At 38.2% G+C, this 14281-nt stretch overlaps 2 protein-coding genes across 4 annotated transcripts in view; both read left to right on the top strand.

Moving 5' to 3' along the window:
* LOC123348533 (translocating chain-associated membrane protein 1-like) overlaps nt 1-9173 on the top strand; it is a 57981-nt gene extending 48808 nt beyond the window's left edge. For both annotated transcript variants that reach the window (XM_044986044.1, XM_044986043.1), the window contains 2 exons: nt 220-380; nt 2590-9173. In XM_044986044.1, coding sequence (XP_044841979.1) covers nt 220-380; nt 2590-2663 — 235 coding nt within the window. In that variant the 3' untranslated portion in view covers nt 2664-9173. The remainder of the gene's footprint in view (nt 1-219; nt 381-2589) is intronic.
* A 4610-nt stretch (nt 9174-13783) lies between these two features.
* The window catches only part of NCOA3 (nuclear receptor coactivator 3), a 156101-nt gene continuing 155603 nt past the window's right edge, over nt 13784-14281 (top strand). For both annotated transcript variants that reach the window (XM_044986386.1, XM_044986385.1), the window contains exon 1: nt 13784-13954. The gene's annotated coding sequence lies outside the window, so the exon portion shown is untranslated. The remainder of the gene's footprint in view (nt 13955-14281) is intronic.

The raw sequence follows: 14281 nt of genomic DNA, 5'->3' as shown, positions 1-14281 counted from the left end.
GAAAAACTTCTAGCACCAGTGCATGTGGCGAGCACACACACCTAAATTGAATGGACATGAGCAACACATCTCGAAGAACACCAGTTACGGAAAAGGTAACTGTCTTTTCTAGGAGTGATCAGCAACTTTTTAAAATGGACATTTGGTGCTGCTTTGCTGTGTAACAATGTATAGTTGAAACTTTTATCTAACTTCTTATTTTAATCTGAAATCTTTTAGGATTAGTTGCTTGGCTGCAATTTGTCTAACACAGGCCTGGATGATGTGGAAATTTATAAATTTCCAACTAAAGAAATGGAGAGAGCACATCCAGAACCAGATTCCTAAGAAAAAAATAACTTACACAAAGAGCAAATCAACAAAAAAAGAACCAAACAGAGGTCAGTGGGTTTTTTTTTGTCACTTCAGATATATACTATAAATATTTTTATGCTCGATTTGTTCCTGAAATCTTTTTGTATTTTCCTTGTATCAATTCCCCAGGGAGCTACTGTGTGGTCCATTTCTTATTATATGGTGAAAATAGATGTCATTTTTAGCTTCCTCAAAGTTAGAAAATAGTCTGCATCAAAACATATTTACTCATGGTACGCTGTATTGCATGTTGCTAACTCAAGCCAGCAGAGAGAGAATACTGCACTATGATAAAAACCAAAATTAACAAAAGCCCACAGAGCTAATGTTCTTTCTAGGATTTTTGTCCTTTACTGAACTCTGCACAGATACAAACTCCACAAATTCTGCATATTACTAGGTTGAAAAGTTTAAAAAAATTAGTCTTAAAATTGTAATAGCACTTTAGAATTCATCTTTTTGAATGCTTACAAATAAAAACTGTATGTTGTCTATTTTATCCTGATTAGTGAGGCTTTTAAGGTGGCTGTTTTTTCTTGATGACCATAAATTCTATTTTTATTAAATTTTAGGTAATTAACAAATTGCTGTCTCTCTTCTAAATTCTACACCAAATCACAGAGACTTCTTTCTATAGTGACAATTGGACCCTTAAACAACAACAATAACAACTACTTTGAAATTAAATTGTAATAACTGGGGGACCTGTAGTGAACAAAGATTCGCTATTTTATTGCACAGGCAAGATTTGGAAGAAAATTACATCTACTAGTAGGAGGACTAACCCTATTTGGCAGAAGTAGACTGAGGGCAGGTCTACACTACGGGGGAAAATCGATATAAGATACGCAACTTCAGCTACGTGAATAACGTAGCTGAAGTCGAAGTATCTTATATTGATTTACCTACCGTCCTCAAGGCGCGGGATTGATGTCCGCGGCTCCCCATGTCGACTCCGCTACCGCCGTTCGGGTTGGTGGAGTTACGGAGTCGACAGGAGTGCGTTCGGGGATCGATATATTGCGTCTAGAGGAGACGCTATATATCGATCCCCGAGAAATCGATTGCTTCACGCCGATACGGCGGGTAGTGAAGACGTACCCTGAGAGTCTTCACCCATAAGATCCAATACAGTGCTCTGATGAGAAGCCTATTACCAATTGCTGAAATTTTTACCAGGATGCTATCCCTGGACCCTTTTTGGGAGCTCCCTTGTTCATATCTTTCTGTACCTAATGGGCTGTGGTACTTCAGATTTAGATACACTACTAAGCACATAATCCAGTGCTCCTGGAAGTCGATGGAAATAATCCCATTGATCTTAATGGGTGTTGGAGAAGCAGCTTTTCCTTTCCACTACCTTTCAGAGACTTCAAACTGCTGTAAAAGAAGTGTGTCTGCTTCTCTACTTCTCCTCTAGCCTTGTGGATCCTTCTCTTTTTCTCCTATGGATAACTTCACTGCTGCTCTTCATTGTTTTTCCATACAGAAGCATGTAACTGACACTATTCTTGAGCTTCACGGCTCCCCACAGTATTCTAAATAGCAGCAGTGAAATTGTAATCTTGTGGACTTTACACTCTGCTGTGGGTGGGAAAATCAATGACCAGGAGAGGTTGAACATCTGTAGGTGCAGGAGGACGACACTGTATTGGTTTACACTTACTCTTACCCTTGCAATCATAAATTCTAGAAATGTGTGTGTGTGGCGGTGTGTGTTTTGGTTTGGTTTGTTTAAATCTTAGATTCTGCTGAAGCTGATGGTGGTGGTCCCCTAAATACCCAGGCCAAGCATCCCACTTGCTTAGAGTGAGTGGATTTTTCAAGCCCTGAATAGAGGGATCCAGGCTAGGTTGAAGTTAATGCATACAGATTGATTTGCAGTGACTGCACAAGATTTTAATACTATGGGAAAATATCGTAGGTTACCATAGACTTTTATTGTGTTAGCATTGATAGTTCATACACAACTATAGTAAAACAAAATCTTCAGGTTCCATCCTCCACTGGCAAAAGGAATGATAGAGAGAGTTAGGAGGTAAGTATTCTATAAGTCCTTCAAAACATTACCTTGTTCCACCTCTCTACTGGAAGGCCCCAGAGCTTTGCCTACATTAAGTGTTGAATATTGTCATCTGACATTTTTAGGTTTACATATCAACTTTTTGTTTTTCATTCTACAGAGGCAAATAGCATTTTACCTGTACTTTAGCTTTCCCTGTTTTAAAATTTCAGCTAACTTTGTCAATGGAGCAGTAAAATTAGAAGATGGAGCATCACCCAGAACAAGAAAATCAAAAGCATTATGAGATGGAAGCTAAAATCAGAAGACAACATATTGACAGAAGACTGTGATTAAAAAATATAATCTGTCACTGCAGAATCATAGGCTATTTGTCTGTCTTGTTATGATTTAAATGGACACTATCAAGTTAAAATATATTTTAAACACATTTTTTATTAATACATAACTTACTATGAAAACTGGTCACTTTTGATCTAATTTACTTTACAATTAGTATTTACCTCTTTCAGTTTCACTCAATTTGGACAAGAAAATAGACAAATCACTTGCACTTTCTGGCTCTTAGTAGCACAATTCTGCAATGTTTGAGTGACAGACATTTCAGGGGAATATTTCAATCTAAACAATCTGTTTATTTGGAATTTAAAAAAAAGTTGGAAACATTTTCATTAATATTACGGTTTAGAAAAGCAGTGGCTTTCAAAACCTAAATTCTGGGCCAAAAATATCTGACCGTGTATGTTTAACTTTAAACTTTTGCACAACAGACTCTTCTTTTTATCACATTCTGATATTGGAGTAGGAGATAGTACAGTATGTCTGAAATATATGTTAGCATGGCCAAAAAAAAAAGAGTAAATGACATCTATTTCACTTCAAAGATTATATAAAACTTGATTTATATAACACGCTCATCAAGTTCTGACTTAATATACCTAACTTCCTTTTAGATGATTGTGATATTTTAGTTAGACACACAAATAATTGGATGCAGTCACCTTGCAGAATTGCCAGTGTACATAGGGCGTTATGAAATAGATTGTAATGTCTTGTTTGGAAACTAGTTGCCGATTAAACATCTAGGGTGAAATCCTGGTGCCACTAAAATAAGTGGCAAAGCTGTCATAGGTTTTACTGAGGCCAGCATTTTACCGCATGGCCAAATTTTGTGAAAATTTCCCCCTGGTAATTTTTTTTAAATTTTGGCACTGATGTGTTTGAAAGTTACACATGGCTTTTTCATAAAGACTATGAAGTTGAGTTCAGGAAATGTATTTTCTGTAGCTGCAATTTTTTTTAAAGGTGCTAAGATTTTTAATTACTTGCATTAGGCAGCCACTTGTTTTGGTTTCAAATTCAGATTTAAGTTTTTGTATCTCCATGAAGCTATTAAGATGCCCATTACTTAAATACTGTTTTAGATATGATTTATATTTAAATTTGTAGACCATTTCAGAATGTCTTTTCAGAAGTAATAAGGTCTGATGCTGGTATAATTAAGTGGTCTAGAAAACACTGCATTATAGGCCTCTTATCCCCAACCAATGGCATCAGTTTTGCGTGGCTTCTTGTACTACTTGCCATCCTTTCAGCCAATTGGATCCTATTTCTCCAGCACACAAAATTCTGTTCAGAAAACAGTTGACTTATGCAGTAGAGCTGACTTTATAATATATGCCTTGGGTGCATAAAACACTAGAGAGGTGCATTAAATTGCACTGTCACATGTTCTGAAGTGTATGTTGTGGTTACAATTTAGGAAGAAGGTTTACAATTTCTTACGTGTTAATGCCACAAAATATATTTACAACTTTCTTGGAAGAATAGTTATTTAAAATGTATCCATATGTAGGTTTTTCTTTAATACTATTTCTTCCCTCCCTCCCTGCACTGGCTTCCCAGGTTCTTTCTTGTACCCTAGCTTGTGTTTCTTGAAGCAGTGCAATGTTTTTTTAGTGAAGTGAAGCAGAATCTAGTAGGACTGAGGGGCCACTTGTAAAAAGTTCACCTGCATCTACCCAGTTTCTCTCTCTAGAAACTTGCTATTGACCACCTACTCATTTCAGATAGATGCATGTATTCACATACAATAGAAACAGTTTTTGGCGTGTTCACCTAAGCTACACTCAATTAAACAGTATTTGCCACTTATCACACAGCATGTTCAAAGTACTTTACAAGCATACTCCTCATAACCCTCCAGTAAGGTAGGTAAGTAGAAGTGTTTTCAGTATATAAGAAACTGACAGATTAAGTGACTTGTCCAAGGACACAGTGAGGATCACTGCCTCTGCTGGGAGTAGAAATCAGGATTCCTAATTCCTAGTCCAGCGAATGAATCACACCTGACTCCTGGCCATGCTTCTGTGAAAAGCAAGTGAGTGAGAGACTAAAGGTTTCATATCATATTACCAATCCCTTGAGCCATCTTAGGTGTTGCCATGTTGATCTAAGCACTTGTTTGACTATGATAAGGCTACTGATATTTTTGTAAGTTACCTACATAGTCGTGACTGGTATATCTAATGCTATTTAAGTCTTATTAACCCATTTTCTAATTTGCCCTAACTGTTCCCGTGTGCAAATGGTATGTTGGAGTATCATATGTGATTTCTCATAAACCTGTACATTTCTACTAAAAATGTTTACCATGGAACTAAAATATATATTTTTTTAACAATTTTAATAAACGTATTTGTATAATCATGAATGCCTCATTTGATAAAAGTATAATCTTTTGAGCAGTTTTGGTGTGACCTGCTTAGTCTCTCTACCATACTGCTCACAAGACAATGCTTTCACTGATAAGTAACCGCACCTGTAAGTATACCATACATTTAGGTTTTGGGCCACTTTCCAGCTGAAATGGCCAAAGACTAGTTATTATATAGGCAAAAAATATTTTACCCTGAGAAGGGAATTCCTACACTAAGGACACTGTGAATACAGGATAAAAGTTATATTGCTTTTACATTACTGATGCAAACATTTTCTTGAATAAAAACATTTTCCTCCTCCCCCCCCATCCATCGCAAAAGCATTCAGACCAAAATTTTTTTTAAAAGAGCCTAAAATTAGGCTACATCTATACCTGAGCACCTAAAAATTGGCCAGATTTTCAAAAGCGTAGAACACTCATCAGTTACAATTAAGTAGCCAGATTCCCATTATGGGCACTGCAGAGTATTCAACACTCTTCAAAATCTGGCCACTTATTTAGGAGCCCAAGTGGTAACTTAATTTTAGGGTCCTGTTTTTCCTCAAAAACTTAGCCCCAATCTTTTCCCCTTCAATATTATGGAAAAGTACATTTCTAGCATGCTGCTTATGAATTCACTGAACAAAATGTACTTGAATGCTATTCTTGTTGCATGTCATTCATAATGGACACTTTAAGGAATCTACACTTCTGAAGTCAAATAATTTAAGTGAAACATTTAAAGTGTCCTTGGCATATAACTATTGTGTGTATGGATACTGTGTTCATACGCACATACAGTATCTGTAAAATAAAGATAGGAATCTCAGTCTTGTAGCATGAGAGAAGCTCCCACTATTTCTTTTTAAGATAAAAATCATTGTTTTTTGTCATTCCATTGCATTTTTGGATGCTCACTGTGGAATATCAAAATGTGTAAAATGAACTAGGTCTGTGCCTTAATATTAAGACATTTCAGTAAATTTTAAACAACTTGCAGCAAAAAAAAAAGTTCTTTGCACTTAATGCAGTGTGTTTTGACAACTTTACAATGTAATTCTACATATATTTTAGTGACTGTTGCACTGTTTGGAATGTCAAACGATGGAAGATGGAAAGTTGGGGATGGGAGGGATATGGCTTATTGTCACATGCATTAGGGAGCAGACTCTGAGCTGGCTGTTCTGAGGCAGGGACTTTTGTGTGATGACTGGAATTGGTAATGACTAAAAATAGTAACTTGATCTTATTGTTCAAAATTCCTTTTAGGTTAATATGTAGACTGATTAGTTCTGTTTTTAGTTTTTGTTGCTGTTTGTTTTTTGGAGTGGTGGTTTGTTGTTTTTCCTACCTGATTTGATCGTGGGTGACAATAACGTGTAAGGGAAGATTATGGGTTAGGGGAGTAGAAGCTAGGATACTAATAAGACTAATACATAACTGTACTAATGTTCCCTTTTGATTATGAGTACAAAGCCCCCCACCCACCTAATAATTGTATTGTATTTGAAAGAGTAAATTTGAACAATCTTCAAAAATAAGAACTCCAGCTCTGTACACTGCAGCCTATCTTGAATTCATTTTACACTGCCAAACAAAAATTCACACATTGTTTTGTTCCATGGTGGAAAGAAACGTTGTGACACTTTCAGGACTCCTGTACTTGTATTAAGCACAATATTTAGGAGGAAGCTATGAGAGAGGAGTCAGCAATTAAAAATTCCCAAGTGATTGACATTTGATTTTGGAAATATTGTCCAACAACCTCTTCTACCATCTTTGAAACAACAACCATTTTCTAACAAAATACTAAACTAATCCATATCTCTGAAGCTATAAGAAGACCCTAATTCTGCAAAGCACATACTTAACTCTCACTGACTTCAATGAGACTTACGTGCATGCATAAGTGCTTTGCTACATCGGGGCCTAACTCAAATATATATAATTCAGGATTACAGTTGGGAGTGCATACTACCTCTTCATCTTTAAAGCACATTGGTGTTAAGAATGGAATTCTCAGAGTGCCTATATGTCTTAGGAGCACTTAGGTCTTGTGCTCAGAGACCCAAAGGTAACTCCCTTTGGAATCGAGGGGCATTAGAGGCCTAAATATCTTTGAGGATCTGGGCCTTTTATTCCTAAATTATATAGGCCTGAACTTTTAAAGGTATTTAGGTTCCTAATTCCCACTTTCAGTGGGAGTGAAATGTCTAAATATCTTTAAAAATTTGGGTCTTAGGCACTTCTAAAAATGTTACCCAAAGTGTTTAAGATCAGACACTAACATGTATTTTATTACAGATAATGAATTTCCTTGTTTTTATAGCTTTGTCAGACCTTCACAAAACTAGTTTGATATTTTTCATTTTAATAGTATTATAAACTTCTAATACATTAAAGGCCAAGTTCTCCATTTATGCTTCCTTTAACCCCATTGACTTAGCTGAGGTTGTATGAGATCTCAGTGCAAAATCTGAGGCAAAAACTGTAGTCCTGTGACAACTCCATGAATAGTCCTATTCATTTGCATAAGCATTTTACTTAAATCATAAATAATCTTTTTAGTCATGTCAGTCAATTTTCTGTTCTGTCTAGTTATAGACTTCAGTTGCACATCAGGAGTCCTTCAGAGGTAAGGTTTATTTGGGGATGGCGAGCATGCATAGTAAAGTCACCTGCTAAAAGTTCTTATCGGTTTCAAATAGAAAAAACTTACTGTGTAAATAACTTATTATGAATCCAAAATTGGATCCTCTTATTTTAACCCTCAGAACACTAAAGGGTTATGCTTTATCTGCAATGTATTGCTTTAAGGTTACAATGACATTTTCTAGTAAGTACAAAATCATTTAAGCTACCAACTTGTAGTTTTTAAATTTTGAACTATTATTTAAAACCACTGTACAGATTTACTGATGCTGTTCCTGTGGCAGTACATTAACCAGGACCTGATCCAACTATTAAAGTCAACAAAAAGACTCCCAACAGGAGTTGGATCAGACCCTAATGGTACATATTTTCTTTCAGAGTTTGCTTCACTCCAGCTCCAAGATGTGTATGAGAAAAATTTCTAAATGCACAATATTGTCAAATAATGAAACAGTGGTACTTCACATGCTATAAATAATTTATTTAATTGGGTTTCCTATTACATGATTCGGCAGAGGGGGCAATGAACTATGATTTTTATAAAAGTATCATCTATTAGCTGATTGTCTCCCAACACTATCTATTGGAATGGCTGCTATAGCTAGTTAAGTTGGAGGTATATTGCTACTTGGAATACACTCTGATGCATTCCTTAATCTGTCTGAATGTTGGCTGGTTCCCCCACCCCCAAAATGTAATATATGCTAGTAATGAGAATTGTTGGCTAAAAAGGACCTCAATACTGTAAAGTTATAAATGTTAAACCTCTCTTTATTGTTACTAGTTTTAAGTCTCAGAAGTTGAAACTATGTATTTAACTATCATGAACAAGAGAGTAATGTTTACAAACTGTAATAGTGTCTTAAAATTTTTTTACAATTATCCAGCAAAATTCTTATGTAGAGTTGAATCTACACTTAAACCAGCAATGTACTCTATATTATATTGCTCATGAACCATGATTAATGTGGAACTGTCTGATTGCAACAAATATGGAAGCTTGCTTTTTTAATTGATGTTAAACTGTACTGTCCATTTAATTTAACTGATTTGTCTGTTCTCTTCCAATTAATCTACTTGAGTGCTGAAATGCATTGCTTTTTCTAATGCATCAAGAAAAACAAATCTGTTAAAACCATCACTTTATCCACCACTCTATAGGCTAAAATTGTGCTAAAACACCATCAGTTATTTTACTTTTGACCCCTGTAAAGTTTACATAATTGGTTGATTGGTTTGTTATTGTTTAAGTTTGTAAAACATAGCACAAAAGCTATGTTTTCTGATGTATGTAAATTAGTGATTATTCATTTGCTTGGTAAAATGTCTAATAACCTTGCTCCATAGAAAGTATTCTGTATATGTTTGATATATATTTATGATACTTTTTTTAATTCTGTAATTTAATTTTGTTGTTGCCATTAAATCCATGTTTTATTACTACACTAAATCAGTTGATTTTTGTAGTTTGGTCAATTAAGTAGTCAAGCCATCTGAAAAGCATTAACAGTGTCTATGGAGAAAGTATTATACAAAATGTGCACATAACTATGCAAAGTGCATCTGGGTTTATTCCTTTTCCAACCTTTTATCTCTTTCTTGTTGATAATCTTTGCTTAGTGTCTGCTGCCAGGAGGCACCTCTTTCTTCTGTCTCCATGGTGCACATAATGATCCTTCTATGCTGGTCCAGACAGTGGCTGTGAGGAATTTTCTACCTTAGATTTGTTTCTCCCCTTCCCCACACACCACCTCCCAGAAGTGCAGCTACACAAATGCATTGCTGCTAAGCCCTTATGTAGACACGCACCAATATAAAGCAGGTAAGTTGCAATTTTTACAGCTGTGCCGCATGTCTATATTTAGGCTTTGTTTAAACTTAAAAGTTTATGTCTGACCCATGCAGATATGTAGGGGAAAAACCACACCCCTGCCTGACATACCTATATCCACAAAAGACCCAGAGTAGATGCAGTGATGTTGATAGAGTGCTTCTGTCTACATAGGTAATGTTGTTTGGGGATGTGGTGTTCCTAAACCAACAGAAAAACTTCCATCAGCATAGGCTGCATCTACACTATGCCTGCATGACAATTGTAGGATCTCTGAGAATTCTAACTAGGGTGACCAGACTGCAAGTGTGAAAAATTGGGATGGGGGTAGGGGGTAACAGGAGCCTATATAAGAAAAAGACCCAAAAATCAGGACTGTCCCTATAAAATCGGGACATCTGGTCACCCTAATTCTAACTCAAATGCAAAGGGGTGCCATCTTCCCAATTACTATATGCAAATAATACTATATGTATACAGTTCTTTGCAAATATTAACTCTGGGTAGTATATGCATGGTGAGACTCCCTTCCCCCCTCCCCCCCCAAAAAAGAGCCTGACTCATTTGACTTTCAATTGTAATTGTGCTCAAAGACTTTTTTTGAAAATCCCATCCTCAACCTGGAATCTTTTTGGTTCTTTTTGGCTCATGCAGTACTAACTATAAAATTGACAGGCAGACCATAGTTAAATGTTGTCAATAATGCATGAGCCCAAATAGAATCTACTGCACACAAGGTAGATTGAATGAATGTCATTTTTCACAACAAAACTGCACTTTGAAGAAATGACTAATTTAGAAAATTATGTTTGATTCCAGAAAAAAAAAAGACCCTCTAAATTGCAGGAAGCATGTTAAGTAATACATTAAAAATGGATGTGGAATCAACTAAAGGAGTATCCTCCATGCAACATTAAGGAAATGTGCAGTCTTGGGGGGAAAAAATAAATCTCATGTTTTAGGAATAAAGGAGGGAAGGGTAGATGCAAGTTCTGTTACTGGGACCTGTGGCGTTCTAGAGCTTTTTCTGGATTCCTACTTGATCTGCCTCGTGAGCTGAATCAAGTATTTTCCCCAGGAGCCTTCCTGAAGCACTGGAAAATTAAATACTAAAATACCTAAAGTTTAATATTATTTATAAATACAGCTGCTCATTAATATTTGACAGAACTTTGAGCAAAATGTCAGGCCTCTAGGAGCATAAAGTATCATCTCTTGTAAAGTATGTGTATCTGGATAGTCCTTGGTTGACACACCTGAGCCAGAGCTGATTCTACGAAGGATAACTTCATCTGAGTAAGCACTACCCTAGTAGGCAAACATTTATGTCTTTTGGAAGGTCCTAAACAGTGATCAGGATACTGATTCTTGTAACTCATAATTACTTTACTTCTAACTAATTTGGGTTCTGACATAAAGGAATCAACTTCCAGCTAAGAACTGGATACTTATTTGGTCTACCACTATCAGGTGATGGATGTGTACAATTACTGAAAGTGTGTAAAGGGCTCATGACCTGTCTGTCCCGGTCCTTGCTGGTAGTGGAGGCAAGGAGAGCCCATTTTCTTGTATTTGAGAGCTTTTAATATACAAGAATTCAGTACCTTTATCCATAAAGACCATAAATCATTGAAAAGACATCTTGTTTTTCTTTCTTTAGTAATTACTTTTCAGGAGGTAAAAGGATGTATAAAAGTAGTTAAGGTGGGGCTCTACTTACTTCCAATTATGGAATTGAAAAGTACTTCAAATGAAACCCATTCCTTAATTCATCTGGCTGCAGGGTGTCTTACCCTGTTTCTGGTGTTCTCAAGCTAAGTTTGTAGCTTCATCAAGTAATGTTGAGGCACAAATGTGTTTTTATTGACACTTATATTTGGAGTATACATTATTCCCAGGAATATGCCTACATGCATACATTCCTTAATCAGAACATATAAGCAATCAGGGCTTAAAGATGCATAAAAAATAAAGTTAATGCCTATCTCTGAATCTAAAGCAATCTATACGGTGTGGATGGTCTTCTACATTTACATGGAGCCCCGCTGTCTTCCATGGAGCTCCATGTAGGTGAAAGTCTGCTCATTTGTTGTAAATTACAAGATTCATATTGATGAACGTACTTCAATATTTAGATTTTACACAAATTATTTAACCTCTGAACAGTGAAAGTCTCTAAAATACATCTACAATAGTTACACTGAATTTTGAATTCTGTGATACTTCTACAGCATCTGGATTATCCTCAGCCAGAATGTGAATTCAAATACATATATTCTAATTTATAACATTATGCAGCTTTGCTGTCCGAATGAGTGTTATAGTCTAGTAGGTCCTACTGCGGTAAGGCTTCTTACCCTTATAATATTGGCAAATGGATCTATCCTAATCAAGAATGTATAAACCATTCCATATTTAGACCTATTTTTTTTTTAAATAGTGATTTTTTTGGGATATTTCTGGGTTTCTAACCTGAGACAGTTTAAATTGGTCGGACTCCCAGAAGCTGGTTGCTGAGCGCTTTCCACTGTTCTCATTGGTAGTCCAGATTTATCACAGGTAGCTACTTTTAAATAGTTAGAAACAATTCTATTTAACTAGAATACAGTCACCAGTTGCTCTAAGTGTTCTAAAAATTTCAATTTGAAAAGTTTTTTTTTACATTAGGTAAATGGTTTATTACTAATTTACACTGATATAAATTTAGAGGTGGATTTTTCTCCTTTCCACCAGATATGAATAAGATTTAACTTGTAGAACTGCCTTACACATTGTAGAAGGCTTATATTCAAGTACAAGATGCATATAATTTCCATATCTTGAACTACTGTAATATAAATATACAAGATTGTGTTTGTCTATGCCTAGTTAGTTGAAATTCAGAGATAAAAGTAAGTTTGGTAATAGCTGTAGGATTTAACTGACATGCCACATGTTATCTAGAAGAAATAGCAAAAATTGTTCCAGTATTAATTGTAATTTTGTGATTTCTGTAGCTGCATTTACTAAAAAAAGTTGTTTTTTCCTTTCTCCTGCATATACACAGTCCTTTATTAGATCAAGTATCCCTGTTTTTTAACCTGCCTTAATCTCAATCAAGAAACTACTAAGGAACAAATAAGATGGCAGATCACCTGCCCTGAAATCAAATTTTTCATGTCACTAGTTGCAGTATGCGTGTGGGGAAACTCTCAACACAAGAGTGCCTTAACATGAATCCTAAAAATGAGTGAGATGTTTAGGACCCTGTACTAAAGATACAACATGATTTGAGTGCAAATCACTTAATTTCCACGTTATAAAACCGAGATGGTGGCTGCTGTTCTCCCCTATGAAGGTGGCCACCGTCTTTGCTATAACCCTTCATGCAGCAAGGGGCAGCCCTTGATAACCCCATACGCATCTGACCTACTCCAAGGGATGTAGCAAACGGCGCTGAGATAATCGCAGAGGCGAGGGCCTCACCCGCAGCGCGGGACGAGACTCACCACTTTTCAATAGTAAGGTCTCTAAACTGCTTGTGTGATTGTTTGAAACGACACTTTGAATTCTGTAGAAATGTTTGGTGAGTCCCCTTCCCCCTTCAGTTCCTTGACCCCAGAGAAAAGCTCTCTGGTAGGGTCGGGGCCTTACCGGGCATTTGAGCCCTTTGTGGACAGCAAGAGAGGCACAGTCCTAGTAACACAGATACCGACGCGAACCTGAAGAGAATCCTCAAGAGACAGACAAAAGCTGGTTGCTTGTCAAAGGCGGCGGCCCTCCTACCACAGGGCTGTGCGCAGCCGGGCCCTCCCACACAGCTCCCCCCCTCACCCTGGGCAGGGGTGACAGGCGGCGAGCAGCTCAGCCCCGGCGCCGCTAGGCTAGTCCCTTTTCCTTCGGCCTCTGTGCGGGGGTCTCAGCTAGGGGCAAGGGGGTGTGTGTGATCCAAGGTCCCACTCGGGAGGGCCACACAACGCCGCGTTCCCGCCCCGCTACCGCTGTTAGTATTTAACGCCCCAGAACCAGGAAGTCGGACGCCGGAAACAGAATGATTTAAAGAAAAAAATCGCCATCGGGGCCACCGGTTGGCGGGCAGCCGCGGAGGCCACTGGGAGATGAAGTTTAAAGGGGCGTGTGCGGCTCCGCTGAGGACTCGGGGGTCCATGGTGAGCCGCGCTGAAGGGGCAGGGTCGCCTCAGGACTACAGGTCCCATTGTATCCCGCGCGGGTTGGAACTACACATCCCATAATGCCCCGCGGTGGCCGGGCTGAGTCCGGCTGTGGCTGGCGGCGGCTCTCGGAGAGGCTGGTTCCTATTTAAACTCAGGCAAGGAGGAAAATGGCGGCGAGGAGCTGAGTGTGGGGGACTTGGGGGAAAGGAGACGCTAGCGAGTTCTGGCTCTCTTCCTTGGTGAGTAGGGCTGAGGGTTCACACCAGGGGTCGAGTCCTACCTCTTTCTCCTCCGCTTCCAGTTCTGGGGGGGCGGTGGAAGGACTATTGCTTGGGGGGAAGGGAACAGTGTGGGGCGAGGGGCGTCTCTGGCCCCTGTGCTGGCCGTGCCTCCCTTGGTGGCTGGGGCGGAGGGTGCTCCTCGTTTGTGGGGAGGAGAGGGCTGAGGGATTGTGAAACCTGCGGGTCCGAGCACACTCTCCCTCCCCTTGCCAGGAGAAGTTTGAGGGGTGTGTTTGGATGGCTGGGAGGGCGCTCCCTGCGCCAGCAGTAGAGGCTGTGGGGCCC

This window comes from Mauremys mutica, chromosome 13 (assembly GCF_020497125.1).
Source record: "Mauremys mutica isolate MM-2020 ecotype Southern chromosome 13, ASM2049712v1, whole genome shotgun sequence".
In the NCBI taxonomy this organism is placed as follows: domain Eukaryota; kingdom Metazoa; phylum Chordata; order Testudines; family Geoemydidae; genus Mauremys; species Mauremys mutica.
The sequence above is the reverse complement of the archived record's forward strand: the minus strand, read 5'-3'. Positions and strand labels throughout refer to the sequence as shown.